We start from the raw sequence: 20,250 nt of genomic DNA, 5'->3' as shown, positions 1-20,250 counted from the left end.
TCCTTACAACACGACTGCTTTTTTATTTTTATCAACCACCTCCATCCCACCCCCGATTTAACTTAATCACAGTGACAGCAATCATTTTTTACAATAATTATTGCCCAGACGTCATTTTTGTGTAAACTAGTAACATATTATGCATTTTAACACCTTGGTTAAAATCAAGGTTGATGGTAAAATTATAAGACTAGCAGCTTGAAAGTTGTAAAGCTTTTCTCTCCCTCGCTCAGCAGCAGGATAAACTCTATTCAAACTGCACATACATTCAGAAATACGGCAAAAGGTTGACATTAAGAACCAATAAAAGAAGCTGATGGCTGTGTTGGATTAGAAAGGGTAAGAACAGCTGTGGCATGGCTTAGTTTAAAGGGATAGCAAAACCTGAATTGGCAGTGACAGCACTGAAAATTGAGGATTGAAAGGCATTACAGGACTATCGAGATTATTGATGATACATTCCAAGTACCTTTCCTATAGAGACCTTGCACGCTTGTAGAGGAACACTTAATCAGAGATTTGCTCTCTTTAGCAAAATCCTAAAATCTACAAGCCTGTTCCTCACTGAGGAGATGACCCTGAGCCTTTGGGAAAGCATACATACACACCACCTCACAAATGTATTAATGCTGTATTAAACACATTAATGAATACCAACAGTGCCATGATCCTGATTTTACAAAAGTCACTATCAAACACTAAGTTGGTGCCAGAAAGGGATTTTTAATCTAAAAATATAAATAAAATAAATAAAGCACAATAAAATCCTTTCCAAATGTTCCAAAGCCAGAAAGAGCAGCTTGTCCCAATGCTCTCTGTAGGTGAATCAAATAAAACAAAACAATGAACTACCACAGCCTGCCATGGGAATTACTGACATGGATAATGAATAATGGGTTTAGAAGACAAAAGATTATTGGCTGTTATGTTAAGGTCAGCTCTAATCCTGGTTAAATGACTTCAATATAATTCCTATCAAACTCAGAACAGAATACCAGCATCAAAAACTATTTTACTGTAAGTACTTAATTCGTCTTACGAAACGAGAGAAATGAAACAGATGTGTGGTCTCGAGAGATATTTAAAACAAACTCTTCAAAATAAATGGAAAAGAAGGCCAATGCTAGCCAAGCTTTGATATATTGAAATGGAAAGACAGCACATAAACCCACACTAAAATGATACCATCACCAAAGATCCCCAGAGAACCCAGAATCCCAGCAGCCACAATCATACATCAACTTTAACTTTCAGGCTGATATATTTTCTCTCCTTTGGGCTCAGAAGGACTTTGGTCATTACTGCTGGCTCTCTTTCTTTTCCAAGACTCAGATTTAAAGTAAATATTCCTGATACGAGCTCTGTTTTATATAACACACTGAATAGGCTGGCCAGACACCAGCAAATCAAATGTGGGGTAAAGAGCATCTTTGGGTGGGATAATCGGAACACTTTGTTACTTCAAATTTAATAATAACATTAATTGTGTTTTTTTAAAGAAAGGAAAGTTATGATTAAAACATCACATATATATTTGATTTCAACTTGCCCAGCCCCCATGCCCAGTAAATACAATAACCATGAAAGGAAGATTCCATTTGTTCTTCTAGTTTAATGTGATAGTCCTCTTAAGCCACACAGGCCGACAGACCAGTCTCTGACTCCCTGGCAATTTCTTGTCACAAGGGAAATCTATATTCTCCAACCATTTGGTGAGTAGTGGCTAAACTGCCACAAAGAGGGTGCTGCAGAAAAAACCTCTTTGTGATTTCTTTGATCTCTAGCAGCCTGCAGTGGTCACCTGTCGTTTGCATGAAAGATGTCATCTTATCTGCAAATACTTTCTCTTTCAGGTGTAGTAAAACTTGAAAAAGTTTGATGCAAAACAGCAACAAAGAACATTTGTCCCAACAGTTGTCCTTTACCACTGCGTCCAACAAATTTCAAAAGGGACAAATTCTGCTTTGAAGGAAAACAGTCTCTGTTTCTACTTTGTGCTGCACTTTTTGCGGTTTCTGTACCACTTGGTGAGTTCTTTGTTCGTATTTGAAGAAAAGTCGGTTCCGACTGTCAACCAAAGTAATTGCAAGAAGGTTTTTGTTGCAGCACTTTACGCCTCTTTGTGACCAGTGCCTCCACTGACCACTTGACAGAACACATTCTTTGCTCTGGTGACCAAGCCTGGACGAAAAGGGGCTTTAGGAGCTGATTTCAGAGCAACTGCCTTAAACCTCCAGCAACCACTCACTATCGGTTGGGAATACACATTTCTCACTAGTGATCTCCAGTTTGCCACAAAATGACCAAGTCTCTAGATCTATGTGACTAAAATCTTTACTATAAGAAGGTATTTCTGTTGGGTCTTGCTAAACTGTTGTTAACTGTTACTCTCTGTCATTTTTGAGTATCAGTAGGGATGCATCCATAGATTGAAACATCTGATTTTGAGACGTGTTTCCCCACATGGGCTTTGTCACTTCGTTTCACATCTCCCCAAAATATGATTTAAAAATGGACAAAAAAGGCAAAGGAGAAAAAAAAGAAAGTAAGAAAACTCTAAGAGCATCACCTTCTGCCAGTTTTACCCAGCTCAAACTAGTTTCAAGTCTTTATTGTTGCTCCACGTCCTTATCTTTGGTGTATTTTTCATCATATTCTGCCAAAATCTGTCTATGACTTTACGGTGACTCACTATTTTCCCATTGGGAGTGGCGTAGGCAGCAAAAGATGGTGACAGGTTAACCTACACTTGACCCATGATGACAGCCTTCCCTTCTTTCTTCACAGCCGTTGGATAAAGGCCACGACTTTACAAAATTGCCTGTCCTACAGCGTTAACTTTCAAAAACTTCAACCAATCAGACTGTGGGGCATTGCCTCAGTGTGTGGGAGTGGGTATGGATAAAGATGCTCTGCAGGCAACACATAAAGCACAATGCCTGGAAACCTTAACAGAGATTCACATTAGGGTTTTGTCTAAATTGAAGGGACACTGCACAGTATTTTGAGAGAACATTATTATTAAAAATAATGTTCCAAGTGTCTCCCACAAGACTGGTTTTATTATGTGATTATTGGGTTATTGAGGAAGAGAGAATCACTGCTTTCATGACAGATGCTTTCAATTCTACCTTCCCGTTCCTCCTTGTGGATTTATTTTCATATGACCAATACCTCTGTTGTCAAGTCTGTTGGTCTGATTTTCACTCATCAACAGGTAGACAGAGTGAAATTGTTTTCTCAAGTATGGAGCAGTTGCCATATCAACCAATGCATTGGATCAAGGCATTAGATTACACTGTCCAAAAGCAATCTGAAACAAAAAAGAAGCAAAGCCCATAACAACAATATAGAATAGTTTTATCTTGACATCTTGTTATGGGGTTTTTGATGGAATACAATTCAACACATGCCAATGCAGAAACACGAGCCAGTTTGTTGCACATACACACCTACATGATTTATATATCCACACACACACAGACATGCGCACAAGTAGTGAACTCTCCCCAGTCACATTGCGACAAAAAGCACACATACTGTTTGTGCTGGAATGAGCATGACTGCAGCCTTTCCATTTTTGTTCTGTTAAAAGAAGGCTCTGTTATGGCGGAGAGTGGGCACACAGAGAATCAGTGAGGGACAACTATTCAATTGGGAGATGCCTCATTCTCCTGTTCTCTCTTCCTGGTTGCACAGACTGCCGGAGTGTTGCTAGGAGGAAGCTTCCACTGCCAGCAATGATGACATTGCCTTGATAGACATCTTCCTGCTGTCCAAGAAAAAAGGGAAAGATAGAGACATGGTGTGAAATTCTGCCACCTCCTCCTCCACCACCACCAATTTGCCTCTTTTTCTAGCCTCAAGGCAATCTGCTTCTCTTTTCTTCCCACTCATCTTTTCCATATTTTCATCGTGCCTCTAAGACATCTTTTTTCTGATTGTGATGCTGTTATTGTATTGGACGGATGAGCCTCTACATACTCAAACTTTCTGTAATGCTCACCCTTTGGTTTGGTTTCTTGAAGAATGGAGCACTTTTAAGCATTTCATTCCATTTTTTCTGTTGTAATCTTGGACCCAGTGTTTGCTGCTGTGTCTGCAGTCAAAGCAGAGAAAAGTAAAGTCTAAGTGGCTCAAAATCACTTGCACAATCTTATTTTTTCCCACGGTGTTTTGTTTTTGTTTGTTATTTTTTTGTTCACCATTGTTCAATTTCTACCTGGATAGAGCCTCAGCCATCTTGTTACTCGGTGGGATGAATACAGCATCTTCTAGAGTTTTTGCTTTTGTTTTTTTTATTTGCCATAGTGAAAGTATTCTTAGATTCTTTTTCCTTATCTACAAAAAAAATTACTGTATCTAAACAGATCTAATTAAAACATTTCGTGTATTTTGAATTAAAGATATGCTCGAATCTGGTTGTTTGAAGGCTGATTTTATGCTGTTAAAAGAATTTAAGAAAGAAAGAGATTACGCATTACTTTTCATGCAATTATACAATGGGCTGAGAGTTATTTTTTAATTCTTCTTTTTCCGCTTACTGAAAAGAGAAAGAGATCCTGAGGCACTAGGGTACTCTGCACTGACTGCACAGAGAATTAAGACACTTTGAAGGTCCCATATATACATGAAATTTATATAATGGTTGATAAAATGAATTATGCAGTTCCCTTATGTAAGAATATATGCCTGCACTTAAAATATTTAAACCCACTTATTATTTGTATCAACTCTAAACTCAACTACATATTCTCTACTCTCTACTTAAACCTTGATTATACTCTGTTACAGACATGGACAGGTGCAGACACGATGACTTGTCATTTCTGTTACACTTCTTTGAAGTATCTTGAAGTCTGCTGCCTGGAGCGCATATGTACTTGGTGGATTGTAAAATATCCATGGACGAGTCTGCACGGTTAAAAAAAAAAGTAATTGGCACGCACGTGAATATCTACATGGAGCCTTGCACTCACCATAGACAGTATTAAATATGGATGTAAGAAAAATAACCAGTGATTCCTTAAACTTACATTCTATCATTCGACGTTGTGTAAAGCACTTAGAGTTCTTAGAGTAGAGTAAGAACCAGTCCATTTGTCATTTATCTGAAGTCCACTAGGTGGTGATAGCTGTGGTTTCTGGTCCTGTAGAAGTCTATAGGAAAACATGTTTGTCTCTTGACATCTATGAACATTTTCCTGCTGAGTTTATAGGCTCTGTCACTCATTTTGGGTCATACTGAATAAGAAATGGTCTTTTGTAAATCTTGCTCCTACTATGTCTCAAAATGAAAGATTATCTGCAGCATGAAACCGCAGGCTCATTGGCTAATAACATGTGACTGTCATGTGATTAGCCAATAAACATGTGGCTTCACAATCAGACCTGCCTCTCCTTGTCACTTTTGTTTTTATTATGTCCTATTCTGAAGTTTCAAGAAACCTCGGACCAAGAAACCAGTGGGTAATGTTACTGTAGCTATACATTCATCTCTCATACTGTTTATGGGAAACATAGACCTGATAGTCAGATCTGGGCTTCCCTGTTAGGCTGCTGCCCCTACGACCTCATTTCAGATAAGCAGAATAAAATTACTGTATGATTTATCATTTTGTTACTTTAGATTTGAACTTTTATTGAAATGGTTGATATGAATTTTCAAACAGCGTGCATCATTCATAATGCACGGTGTACTTTTCAATCCCGTCATTTCATTTTTCTGATGTTAATTTGTCATATTTTAATCATACTTGAATTTCTTTTGCAGTAACATCTTTTCATATCATATTTAACAACAGTTTATTTTATTTTTCTTCTTTGTTGTCTGGAGTATGACGTGCAATGTTCATAAAGCATGATGTGAGATGCCACACAGTTAAGAAGCACGATTCATTATTGAAGAATGTGATAAATGGTTTAAAATGTCTTTGTTGTTGGTTTTTGACATTGTCCGTTAAACGGTTCTCACATTTAGCTTAATTTCTGAGTGTTTATTTTTTTAGACTAGTTGGTTAGTCTATTTTTTTCCCCCTTATTTAGTCGACTAAGAAATGACCCGCCAGGAACATTCCTAATTCATCCATATAATAATCAAACAGAGGTAGCTAGAAATGAGAGACTACTTCCAGCAAATACATTTGCAAGATAAAACCTGCTGCAGTTGAAGTAATTAAAGACCTCAGTTATTTACTATATTTACATTACGTTACATGAAGAGAAAGATCGGCAGTAAACTTTTATGCCACAAACCTTTTCAAACTTTTTCTTTTTCTTCTTCTATTTATTTAGCATCTTGTTGAAGTCAACAGTGAGCGTATCATCACAGTCCCAAATCAATCATTAAAAAAAAAAAACTTTAAAAAATGTAATTGAAAAAGATGGGAGTGACTGGTTCTAAAGAATTAAGTCTATAATCCCACTACACAGTGTATGACTTTATCTGCCAACTGTAAACTCGATCAGCTGGAACATCCAAGTCGCATTCATATAATAGGATTGACAGTCTTTAACTGTGAGCCCAGTCAAGTGGCGTCATAGAGGCAATTTAAGCCATGCCGTCAATTATTTACAAGAGTTTCAGGACAAAATTTTTAAAAAGTAGTTGGCCCACTGGTGGTGTGATTTTAAAATATATAGAAGAATAAAGGGTTTTATAAGGTGCTTAAAAGAGCTAAAATCTTGCCAAGAAGGCTTGCAATTTATTGATAAATGAGTGTACAAACACACAAAAAACTGCTTTCTTATCTCAAAGAATCCAAAGGCAAGGCATAGCGATTCATCCTATGAGTACCATAAAGATCGAATATCACGATAAACCATAATTATGAATTTTTTTTAAATTTAAGATTAAATATGTGTATAGATGCACAGCTTCCTTAAAGCTGTAAGATATCACCAGTTAAATATAAAGCTACCTTCCTTTATGGACTCTCCATCCTTAGATTGTGTTACACATTTAGTTTGTGGACATAAAACTCATGTTGTTCCCTAAAATCATTCAAACTGAAGAGGAAAGGGCAGATAAAGTATTTCAGTTGCACCACAACTCTGTATGTCTACATAAAATTCCTAACCTTTGGGGCCTGTGTCTATTCGAGCACAGGTCCAGAGATGGGTAGTAGCGCGTTACTGTAATCCGATTACTTTTTTTGAGTAACGAGTAAAGTAAGGGATTACTATTGCAAAAAGGTAATTAGATTACTGTTACTTTCCCGTAAGATTCGTTACTGCGTTACTAAAACCGTGATTTTTTTGCAAGAGTGTCTCATGACAATGAGACAGCTGTGTGCAGATCAAAAATGGATAATATAACGAGTGCAGGAGAGAGTATGCAGCGTTTAAAGCGTGGAAGTACTGACCTTACTTTGAGTTTGATTCGGTAAAAAGTGACAAAAACATTAGCATGCGCTGCTCACTGCGTGGGAAGAAAACTTCTTTTTACAGCGAAAAAAGCCCTAAACGTCCGAGCAAGCACCAAATACGCTGCCGCTGGAATGTGAAATTCACAGAGAAACTGCCGGATCCTTCCACTGACCGCTGCGGCACACCTGCACCAGGGTAAACCTCCGTCTGCCCCACTCCTGATATACAGGCGAAAATAGAGCAACGGGACCGCTGAGTCTTTGATTTTATTTATTTTCTGCTGTGTTTTACGTGCATCTATTTGAAAGAGTGAGTGTAAACACAAAAAACTATTTTATTTTATAAGCTGGAATATGCAGAAAGGTTTAGGTTTAAATGTTAAACAAATTTCTTCCTATCAGAGAATGTTGCATATAATTTAATGTTTGCTTGATGCAAAAGCTTAAAACTAATAAAACAAGTTTTAAAAAGAGACTTTTTCATTTGATTACATTTTATATGATGGATTATGCAGAAAAAAGTAGAATTGGGCTGAAAGATCTATTGCTTTATTACGTATTTAGGGGATAAATCATGTTTTAAAAAGTAACTAAGTAACTAATTACTTTTGAAAATAAGTAATCAGTAAAGTAACAGGATTACTTTTTTCAGGAAGTAATCAGTAATTAGTTACTGATTACTTTTTCAACACTGCACGGGACAAAGCTGAAGACTGTCTGGAGTTCAACCAGGAGCAGAGCTGTGGTGTAGTAGTTTAAAGCCGCAAAAGAAAACACAAAAACAAATATTTCAAGATACAAAAGTCTGTGTGACAGGCAAAAGATACTCAAAAACACAATTATGTACGCAATAAATGCTATATCAGACACAGTATAATTATTTACACAGTTTAAATGTGCTTTTATCCTTGTGATTGACGTGACAGTGGAAAAACTGTAGTTAGAAAATCCTTTAGCAACATAATGACTGTGTGTCTCAGACTGACACGATAATGCGAGATGATGAACCTTCTCTGTCTCGATCAAGTGGGAGAATGAATCATTCACATCGCCTTGGGTTTGAGAAGGCTTGAAGACACAAACAGCATATTAACACTGCTCTCTCCACCAAATTTCTCTCAGTACAGTGATCCTCATTAACCTTTGAAACCATCATGCAGGTGAAATAAAAAGTCAGAAACCTTTTGAATGCTTGAAAACTCTTCTATCCCGTGACCTCCAGTTCAATCTTTGAAGAAAAAAAAACGAGATGTTGTAAGAAGATGATAGCTTTGTGAGAACACTTTACTTTCCACAAAATGAGGTACCAATCAATAATCTGGTTCAGTAGCAAAAGTGGCCCCAGTAAGTGAAAAAGTAAGAAGAAAAGAAAAGGAGAAATTATCCTGTAATACTACTTCTTGAAGAACTTGCTTATCCTTTAAGAGAGACAAAAGCAGATACTGGTAATATCTCTTCAACGAGACACATACCTGCTTAAGAATTTGCAGGAAAATACATAAAATACAAATTGCTATATTGTATGGGAATACTTTAATTTTCTACTGTAAACAATTACAACAGTATACACACTGATCACACCATATTTTACACTGACACTGTCGTTCTGCAGGAAACATATTAAGACCTTCAGTTAACACTTTGAGATTAACTAAACTCTGAATAAGTACACAGTGAAGTTGTACTGGTGCTGTCACCTTTAAATGTGGCCTGAAGTATGTGTGCTCTTATAATAAATAAGGCAAATTGGTTAAGAACACAAACTCCTTTCTTTTCTTTTTTTTTTACAAAGCTCATTCCCATTGGTGATTTTTTTTATCATTCAGTTTCAGCCTATCAGAGGTCTCCAATACATTTACAGTATTTATTATTTTTCATTTCAGATAGAAGGATCAAATAAAACACATGATTGTGTTCAGAGAGCTTTTTTATATTTTACTGAGTGCATGGAATTATGTCATTCCCATATATTTGCACATATGTGAAAAACATAACTATGAAGTGGCGCCAAGACATCTGTTGGAGAGACATTATCATTTGTTTGCTATTTCAGCAAGGGTGCTTTATGAATACCAACAAACAACGACAACCTCCTTATTCCTGCTTTTATATATGATGAGTGGGTCATGTTGGTGTGGCGTGGGTGTTTCTTTGGAAGGAGGCCTTCTACTTAGATGCGCTTTACACTGATATAATTAAAGAAAAAACAAGGGATACAATAAACGCGGTGCTACAAGATTTTACAAGCGTGTTCAAGCAATGATTAAAACCTAACAGTGACATCTTGCTGTGATTACACCTACGGAAAACTGACGCTGGGTTTGCTGATGAATAGGGTAGTAAAACAGGAATTAGGCCTACACATCCCACGAGTGTTCCCTGAATAATTTGTCTGGATGTGATAATGCCACGGATTAGATAACATGTTGTACTGCTAACTGTTAACTTACTTGGTTAAAATAGGACATTATTTTACAATATCTGCTAATTAACTCTAATTATCAGCTGAGACAATGTATAAGTAAGAAAACTAGAACTTAAGTGCTTTGTTGTGTTTTTGTGTCTCTCCATTCCAATAATAGAATAGAATAGAATTCAACTTTATTGTCACAGCACATGTCACAGGTACAAGGCAACGAAATGCAGGTTGCATCCATCCAGAAGTGCTTTAGCCATGATATAGATATATTACAAATATATACTAGCAACATGTATAAGCCAGTGTATTCATACATTAACAGCTTGCACAGTGGAGTTTGCTCTCCACTGTGATGTATTAGATCAAATACTGCTAAAAGGAAAAAGCCATTGGGTAAGTACAGAATCAAGACAGCATCATAGTGAGTTCAAAAAAAAGAGAGTAATTATGCAAAAGCTTGTGATGATTCACTGTAGAATATAATTCTCAGCCAAAGTGATGTATATTCATACCGGGATGCACATTTGACCCACTTTTCAGTGGTGTCTGCATGTTTCGCCCTTTACACTCTTTTTACTCTTGAGGTTTAAGCTGGGTTTTGATTTCACTCATAGAGAGCTTACACACTAGCTTAGCTTCATCTTTGGATAAAATCCATGTTGCCTGGCCATGGTAGAGGACCCATGGCAATGTGAGAGAGACGGAGAGTCAGAGAAGACTGAGAAGGGATTCTTTTGACAGATGGTCCCACTTGGTAGTCATGTCTGTGGGCACTAATGCAAACAATGGCTCCCAAATACATTTTAGCATCTTTTCATCAATAAGGCTAGTGAGCCGAGTCCGCAGTTTCAAATGATTCTGCCCCTCTTGTCTTCCATACACTCCAAGATTTTACATGCTCTGCTCCTTTTTTCCCCTGCATTTTCCCACTGCCTTCAGCCATCTCCATCACCCTGCTTTCACCCTCACTGTCACACTTGCTCACTATTTCACTCTACTTCATCCCTATATTCACCAAGACTTCCAGTCCAATTCCACCCACAACCAAACCCCATCGCTCTCCTCCCTCTGTCTGCAATGAGTGTGACGTCAGAGATAGCCGCACACCATTTCTGTGGACGACTTCTGTTTAGGCTCTAATAGGATTTACTCTGAGGCTGATTTTCTGCTCTTTGTCTTCTGTCCTGGAATGAAGTCTTCTTGCAGCCAATGGTGCAGGTGGTGGGTAGTAAATTATACACACTTCCCTCAGAGCTAGTCAGCATCACAAGTGGGTGAAAGGGGTAGCTGAAAGCTCCCATCACCAAACTGCTTTCATGACCAACACTGCCTCTCACAAAACCACAAAATCACTTTCCAAACACATCCGTAAACCTGCATCTAAAAACCCAACACAAACTCTCAAATATTACAGCATATTACCACACATATATTCATACCAGCATGCACAAACAAACAAATCCTCTACCGGCATTTATACACCCACTCTTCCTCCCCCACCACCTCATCTCTGCCATCTCAGCACACTTTAGGCAGCTCAATAATATCGAAGCATAACGGTGTGTGTACAAAAGAGAAATGATGTTAGTAACATGTGGGACTCCGATGTATTACAACGGACGGAGGCCAAAGGCCTCATCAACATCAGTCTGATTGAACAGGACATCTCCTCTGGGCCACCCCCTCCCCCCATTTCTCTGTGTATGAGTCTCATTCGGTCTCTCTTGCTCTAACAGGTAGAGCAGTATTGATGGCCAATCCCCAGCGGTGGTTGGGGGCTGTTTGGGGTCGTAGCAAAGCACTAACATCTGTCACAGTGTTCTCTACAGCTCGTTATAAATCTGTCATGCCAAAGAAGGCAGGGACATGAATAAGACACGGGACTGAGAAACCGGTGGTGGGGAAAACATATGTTGCATGTTCATGAGCAAGTTATTACAGGCAGCTTGTTGGGTTATGCGTGGCATGTGCTCAGTTGTGTTCTGATAGATGCAGATTTTAACCAGCCCTCATAGATCAGATGCTCTTGTCATATTGGAAAAATCAATGCAGGTGTTAAATGTCTTTTAAACAACAATCACAGGAACCAGCAGGGTAAATTTCGCCTGTCACTGCCTGACAGGGCAAAATGACCAAAATAATATCCTCTGATGCCAAATTTAGTACACATGCTAGATCACCGGAGGAATAATCTGTCAAACGTCTATCAAGATTTGTATGTACTTTGTGCAGTTAAAAAATGAATCCTTTTTTTAAGTGGGCATTTCCTTCATACGGCCTTCAGGTACAAACAGCCATCATACGACCCAAGCCATCAGTCAGGCTTTTACACAATGAACCCCCCAGAACATCCTCAGTCAAACATGCCAGTATGAAAAGCGATGAGAATACTTTGAAGTCAGCCCTCAGCTGTCTGCCAGTGTGGCAACATAGGGAGTGTGATGAATACACAAATGAACAAAGGCCCAACATGAATGCATGCCACTCTCTCTAATTAGAGCAATATTGTAGTTCTGACACAGACTAAACTTCACAATTTCCCTAAAAGCCAACAATAAAAATCGGCAATGCAATGCTCCCACTCTCTTTCTCAGTGTATTTACTTGTAAGAGTTTGTAAAAAAGAAAAAACTTGTTTCCACACTTTCCAACCCTGTTTACCCAAATTAAAAGATTACTAAAATCCCTGGTCATGGTGACATTTAGCAGTGCTACAGATGATTTCTTTGAATACAGATCAGATGTGGCATTTGAGCGTACTGACGCTTTTCCTGAAGTTAATCAGCAGACCAAGTCTTTTGACACCAAAGTCAAAACCACTTTTAAAGTCTTTAGAGTATTTTTTTTATATAATTGGATACTTATAAATGTCTCTGAGCTACTTTCAAGAAGCGTCAGTGTACTAGCAAATGAGACATCTGTTGCAAATGTTGAGGCTACGTGACACAGAAGTAACCTACCACAAGAGAGCAGTTCTGACCAGCTGTTCCTGTACAGCACAGAGGACAAAACCTGCAGGCCTACTAAGCAGACCCAGTATTTAACAGTCTTGACCTCTCTGTGTCCCTTTCCTTCTGTACTCTGCTCTCTCGCTTCCTTTCTCTCTTCAGACAATGCTGACTTTGGCTATTCTAAAGAAAATGTTCAGGAATGCATGTTCTTTAGTTTGCCTTTCAGCCGACAGGCCCCAAAGAGCGTTCCCTATGGCACCAATGCTGTTGTGAATGGCTTACGTGTAAAAGTGTAGGTGTGTTAAAATACAGAAATGCACTGTCCGTTACATAACAGTTATAGCTGTAATATTACTAAAGTGTGACCTGTGCAACAAAGGAAGGAATATTTTACCTTTGAAATCTCTCAGAAGAGGTCAAATGAATTGCAATGAGGCAAGCTGAGCGAGGAATATCGGTGAAAGAGCTGGATTGTGAAGCAAGGAGCAAGCAGACCATATTATAAATATTACAGCACTGAACACACTTCTCCATAAATAAAAAACTTTCCACTTTCATAGGCACATTTGTTATAGAAATCAACACATCTGAGCCCTATTTGCATCTTCTTTAATGATCAGTCCTCAGTTCTAAAAATTGTGTAGGATCTTATCAGCCTTCGCTGAGCGATCAGAAGCTCAAATCACACAGGATGCCAGCTAAATGTTATGATACATTTCACAGATAAATAATGTGCAAGCAGGGAAATGATCACATCAATAAACTCTGTAATATAGCACTGCAGGACTGTGAGGAGGAAGCAGGAAGTACATATGACCATTTTTAGAAGTGTTTTTGAGGCCCTATATATGGTGGATGGATTAAAAAAATCAAAAAGTGACAATCAAATAAAAAGGAAACATTAGATAAGCCCCTTCTGGTGATGGCATCCTCTCCCAGTGACAAACTGAATTCTGGTAAGTCTGTGTATTCAATATATACAACCTTATATGTGGAAAAGATCTGCTATGACTTCATTGCCGCATTACTTTAAGTGGCAGAATGTGGATTTTCTTTTTTGGGAACAATTTATTTTCAAATGAATATTTCATGCTAATGTACAATTTTTCCAAGTATCACCCAACAACCGCAGAAGCAGCTCTGCAAATGCTGATTAATCCTACCTGGCCTACATGGATGCTTTACATTTTGAAGGGAATAAATAACATGTATACACCTCTGTCACAACATTAATTAGTTTATTAAGTCACCTGCCGGCTTTTTACAGCCCACTGAAGTGCTTATGATAGATTAAAGTTACTGTTGGATAATTAACAGGGGCTGGTATAATGGCCTGATCATCGTCCCTCTGTGTAAAAAGACATAAAAGCACAAACAAATCTGTTACCAAGATTTATGTAGCCTTTTTAAATTTACAGGGACAATAATAGCGAAAGGGCAGCATTACATCACGTTTACACAGCGAGTAATGAGTTGTCATAAATAGACACTCGCAGGGAAGATATTGAATTATCAATGGCAACACTGAGGACCCATTATTTCAACTTTTGTCATTATGGACTGAGGAAAGGACAAAGAGAAAAAAAAAACTTCTTTGAACTCTATTGGCTTACAGGAACATAAAGGACAAAGAATTAAATCCTCCTTGACGTTACCTTGGCAGGTGTTAGATGAAAATGGAAGGTCACTAGTGGTGTGGTGTGTGAAGAGGACTCAGCGGGACAGAACACTCAACAAATTACTGAGAAGGGAACTATTTTCCTTAACTGTGTCCCATATCCTTTAAACTCTAATGGAAATCTCTGCTGGGGACTTCACAAAATAGTGAAACAGCTCAAAAAAAGTGATTTTGGCATTCAATACTATTTGAATGCCTGCTATGCAAAAACTGAAATGTATGTTTAGCTAATTAGTTTTGAAAAGTTTCAGTAGTCCCACACTGTTGTCCTGTTGGCATGCTTGCTAATCATATAATGCCGCAATAGTTACATTTGTTCCAGAACATGAAACTAGAGCCTAAAGGATAAAGCTTTGCACACTCTATCATGAACCTTTCTTCAATGGCCACCAGCAGGTTAACATCTTTGAGTTTGTTGTCAAAATATTGTTTGCATGCTAGCATGCTTATCTCAAATTACCACAATGCCCAAGTTCAGCCTCTCAGGGCTGTAACATGGCTGTAGAATCTTAATGCAACTTTGCTGTATTTTGACCACACACCTGCAGCAAAGTTGTGTTATGATGCATGGCATTCTCGTTTCATGAGATGTTTACATTATTTGCATATCGTCTAAATGCTCACCCAGTAACTATGGGGCTAAAAAAAAAAAAGGAACTCCGCCTTACAGGCAGAGCTTTTCTTGAAATATGCATAGGTTCTTATTTGCAGAGGCAAGTTTGCTGTCCCCTTGCTTTAACTTCCCCTGAATAAAAAGTAAGACAGAAAAAGATATAAAAGCTTTGTTTCCCATGTAAACTTATATGTTCAGAGGATGAGCTTCTATTTTTAAATTACAAGGGGAAATCTGGGTTGCAAATTTTAAGATGTGTGAAAAATCATATTTCTTTTCTCCTAACATTTGTCATGGAATTATTTACTTGTAATAATTCCATAACAAATGTGAGGAGAAATTCTGTACACATAAGAAATTCAGCATTGTAATATTTTGTACTATAAACCATGTCCTGCTTTACTATGCATTCTCTAGCCACTGTGACAAATTCACCTCAGCATGACTTATTCTCTCACAATTTAGGAAGAGAATTTTATATAATTATAATCTTAAGTGTCTTGTTTTTCTATTTAACACAAAGCTGATGGCAGATAAGCCCTACAGGTCTCATGGCGAGCACTGATGCTTGTGAGCTTCCACTCTCGGTGTAGAAATCACCCTGTTCATTCATTTCAGTTGTTCCAGCCTATAAATAGGACAGTATCTGCCAGTTGTGTGGTCAGGCAGTATATCCAGCCAGCCTTGAGCTGTCATCTTTAAACGATAAAAGCGTGGGAGGACTGAATAGTTGAGTGTTTCTGTTTGCATGGCGTTTGTGTGACTTCCTCATTAATATATGTTCTAGCAGAGCAAGGACAAAGATAGCCAAATAAGGGCAAACGAGACACCAGAACTACTTGTCTCAAGATGGCAAATTTTCCTCATCACCTCACTGAAATCGTTTGCTCTTCTTTAGCCCTCTCATGTTTATTCAGGTCTTGATCATGATTCTTTCTCCCCTCCCCTCCCCTCCCCCCTCCCACACACACACACACACACACACACACACACACACACACACACACACACACACACACACACATACACACAGTCGTTTTTTTTGCTCTTCGTCCCTCTCACTCTTTATACCCACCTCTGCTCTCCTCGCTCTACACCATGCTATGGCAAGGTCCTGACTGCCACTCACAGCAGGATGGCAGCGAACAAAAGAGCAAAGCAAAAGGTTAACTTATCCCAGTTGTCACTCAGTGTTCACCAGCCTACTTTGTGTATAGTGCAAGAATCTGAGGCCGCACATTGATCCTCATGTCATCGACTGCACATTATTCCCAACTCTCTGCAGAAACTGAATGCCGTCTAATCAACCACTTAAATATTTAATTAGCGGGCGCCTGCCCATAAACAATAATTAAGCGTGCTAAATGATACCCAATCAAGGGTAAAGAAAGGCAGTTTATTCAGAAGTGATAAACTGAATCATTTTCAATAAGAAATAAAAAGCTTTTCAGTGAAGAAAAATGATTATCAAGAACTTTGTGTGTCTATAAGCGTTTATGTAGACATTGTGTTGTGTTAAAATACTGTGAAGGTCATTGTCAAAAGAAAGCATTGTTAAGGTAATTGGTATGAGTTAAGCATGAACAAGTTTAGGTGTAAAGTTCCATCTTTGACTAACTACACTAATTAGACTGAAGTACAAGTGGTGAATGACTTGCTAGCCAGTCAGTTTAATTACTACATTTTTGCATCTCAAGCAACAACGACTGATAAATTAGCCAAGTGTCATATGTCTGTAACACATTTTTCATCTTATCTCCGCAGCAGCAGCTGGATAATGACAGTATACTTCTGGTATATGTAAAGAACTCAAATGACAGACTGCTTGAGTTAAGACTCATCTGGATTAAAGTTTGCTTTTGGAAATATAAAGTAGAATACTAGATATCTGTGACATTGTTAAGAGCCTCAGCTAAATGACACGGGATAATTATAGCAAAAGGCGAGACATAATATAATTTTTTTGCCTGTCAGGGGCACTATGAATAGCAATGAGTCATCAAGGCCTTTGTGCAACTGGGGACAAAAGTAGGATCTAGTAACTAAGTGCAGGGGACATAAACAGCTTTTGAAGATCCCCAGGAACCTATTAAAGTCTTAATGATTCATTTCAGCAGAAGAATGTTTAATCGCCTTTTGCAGTCTGTTCAGCATCTGAGTGAGATAACCTTGGCTGAAATTATTTCATTATTAATTTGGTGTCTGATGTGTGGACGTGTGTCCATTCTAGGCACCTATAGTATGGGAAAGCCAACAGAAGTAGACAAAACTGTATTGTTTAACATTCAAAGAGGCTTGCAAACCCAGAAATATTACTCTCTTGTCATTACATAACTCCTGGATTGGTAGGGAAACTTCATTTGATCGTCTTCACATGATTTTTATACACATATAACATCTTGTCCTGTTGTGCTCTTAACTCAATGCTTCCACCTAGCTTTTCAACCACAGAAGACACCTTGCTTTGGTACAGTGGCAAGAGAGCTTTGCAGGTGGCGACGCACACACAAACACACATACACGCCTACGCGCACGCACACACAGCTATTTCCCTCGCTCACAGAAGCACATGAATCATCATCATTGCCCGCTCTACTAGCCATCGCGTCAATGTGTGAATGAACAACATTCTCTTGGGGCTCCAGCAGATCAGGACAGTCAAGATTACCACGCAGCAAGCACCGGACTTCTTGCTTGATCATAGCTACTGAGCAGAAAAGATGACCCCCTTCCTGACGTCCCACACGCTGCCCCAAGTTATCAGATTTAAAATAAAAAATAAAAGCAGCGGCAATTTATTCCAAGGGCGGGAGGGGGGTGGTCGAGGAACGCTTACCTTCCTGCACTGCCTGGAAAGGGTTGTTAGGCTGGATAAGTTTCACAGAGTGGGTGATTTTCTCGCTCTGCAGAATGTCATCGCTCAGACTCAGGTCTGAGATGGCAAGTTGGAAAATTTGGTCATCTCTTACAGCGTTTTCTTCGAATATGGCACCTGTTGAGTAAAACAGTAAATTACTTGGAAGAGTAAGAAGGGGGGAAGGGGGGGCACGCAGTAGTTATGTGTGCGCAAGTTAGATGTGGGAAGATAATGATGAACGAATTTTATTTTTGCTGTGGACCCAATGCGGACAACATAGCTTTTATTGCCCACAGTCTGCCAAAGTGATGGACTGAACAGTGCTGTTTTTCTTTTTATATATCTTTACATTAAACGTATTTTTTTCTGAAGCTAAGCGTCTTGGTGAGATTTCAGCACCACGGAGAGCGACGTGGTCTCATCAGAGACCACTGTAAAATCGGAAACACGCACTGCACTAGCTTTAGTCAAACTTGGAAAGTTAATATCCATCATGCCTAACAGATCCACGGCACCCTACCCACAGTAGGCCTTGTGTGGGAGGAATACTGAAGCTTAACTGCCCCCCCTCCACTGTTTAGCAGAATGGCATCAGCTGCTATTGGGAGAGCACATACATCACGGAAAGGGGTTTCAGGGAAACGAGAAGAATAATTGGGGTACACTAACATTATGCGGACTATCAGCCAATATTATCTGGATGGAGTCCCACTGCTGTATTAAACCAGTGACTGAGCACCTGCTGCTGCTTGCCAGACTGTTGCAGTAAACAGTGAGCAGCAGCAGCAGCAGCGGTGGTGGCGGCGTAGCACCGAGACGAGATTTGCTGACAGTGACACTGACGTTTTTATCTGAGATTACAGCGCTTCTCATTGATGAAAAGGGGGGCAAAATGAAGGTAATGACCGAGTCCGTGTTGATACGGAGGTTGCAGATTTGTTTCAAAAGTGTCAAATCAAACCTAATGCGATGTTTAAGGGCACACACCAGATCGTTTGGATGCCGTGGTGAGTTTCAAGCATCTCCACATCTCTGCAGCTCTGGTTTGAAGTTGGAGTACAAAGAGGCACTATGTGTGTTGCATCTATAAAACGAAACTCCGCTGACATTCCCTCTATCTTTGTTTTTGACATTGCAGTCACGTTCCGGGGAAAGTTGAGGCTTGTCGGGTACACACAAGAGGTAGCTTGGTCTAAAAAAAGCCTCAGCGGTTTGTCTATTGCACATTAGTGTTTTTATCATTATTATTTCACAGTTTCACTGAAACAGGCCTTTCTGCTTACTGTAAATCGTTTTTTCTTTTTGGTTTTTGGGTTTTTTTGGGGGTTTTTTTGTACAGGACTGCGGTTCAAAGGCAGGCAGTGGTGTGGTTAAGATGTGAAGACAACATGAATGCAGCAATCTGTCGTCGAAAAGTGACAGAAATGTCTGTGCTAAATAGAATAAATACCAATAAATAATATGAACAAAACAGTTGAAGCAATGAGGGTCGGGTAATTGGTCATTTACAAAACACCAACTTTTCAACTCGCCGGAGAGTCAAAGTGTTTCTTAAACGCAGGATGAAGCTGAATACACTCTATTTATCCCGCCCTCTCACCAACATCTTGTGATCTCGGCAGTATAAGCTGGCTGACCTTTATTCCCGCACCCCTTTACACTTGACCAACCCAAACATGTTTTGTTTTTTCTTTTGTTTTTTGCCGGACGCTTACCGATATGTATGATTGAGTCCGCTTTGGCCGAATTGCATTGCAATATCCACAGGGGAAGGCAGATCAGCAGCAACTCCATCTCGGGATTTTAGTGAGGCGGCTCATCCAAGCTCTGCTCGGCTGTCCTGTACTGTCCAAATGGAGCACCCAAAAGAAAAAAGAAAGAAAGATGATCAAAACCCAGAGCCAAACAGAACCGCGATCCTCCTCCTGATAGACCAGACCCGCGTAGACCCTACAGAAATGACCACAGTTTTCTCTCTGTCTCTCTCGCTCTCTCTCTCTCTCTCTCTCTCTCTCGCTCTCTCTCTTCCTCTCTTGCTCTTTTTTAAACCAACAAAAACAAGCCGACCGCAGGAAGGTGGGCTCAAAAAGACCAGGGCGAACCGACGGGGACTCGAGGTAAGCCTAAAAAGACAGGTAGCCCTGTGAGAGAGACCGGCGTTCTCACTCTCGCCTCTCTCCCTGCGCTCCGGCGTCTAAAGCATGGCAAGCAGCAAAATATGCGGAGGAGGGACACCCCTCCAACAACACACGGAGAAACGCTCACATACACACTCCGAGAGAGAAAAAATCACTCTCTTCAGTCCTGTCTTAATCACGTGACTGCAGAGACTTCACGACTCGGGTGCTTTTTTCGACAAGCCGGGT

General features: G+C 39.4%; 1 protein-coding gene across 4 annotated transcripts in view; it reads right to left on the bottom strand.

Annotated features, from left to right (window-relative positions):
* Window positions 1-19,730, bottom strand: part of grid1a (glutamate receptor, ionotropic, delta 1a) — a 299,124-nt gene extending 279,394 nt beyond the window's left edge. For all 4 annotated transcript variants that reach the window (XM_085427703.1, XM_085427702.1, XM_085427706.1 and 1 more), the window contains exons 1-2: window positions 19,600-19,730; window positions 17,864-18,019 (exon numbers count right to left, since the gene is read on the bottom strand). In XM_085427703.1, the coding sequence (XP_085283829.1) occupies window positions 17,864-18,019; window positions 19,600-19,678 (235 nt within the window). In that variant the 5' untranslated portion in view covers window positions 19,679-19,730. The remainder of the gene's footprint in view (window positions 1-17,863; window positions 18,020-19,599) is intronic.
* Window positions 19,731-20,250: the final 520 nt, after the last annotated feature.

This window comes from Rhamphochromis longiceps, linkage group LG13 (genome assembly GCF_057381845.1).
Source record: "Rhamphochromis longiceps isolate RC_006_pf linkage group LG13, R_longiceps_female_GT1.1, whole genome shotgun sequence".
Taxonomy (NCBI): Eukaryota; Metazoa; Chordata; class Actinopteri; order Cichliformes; family Cichlidae; genus Rhamphochromis; species Rhamphochromis longiceps.
Note: the sequence above shows the minus strand (reverse complement) of the source record. Positions and strands in the feature narration are given on the sequence as shown.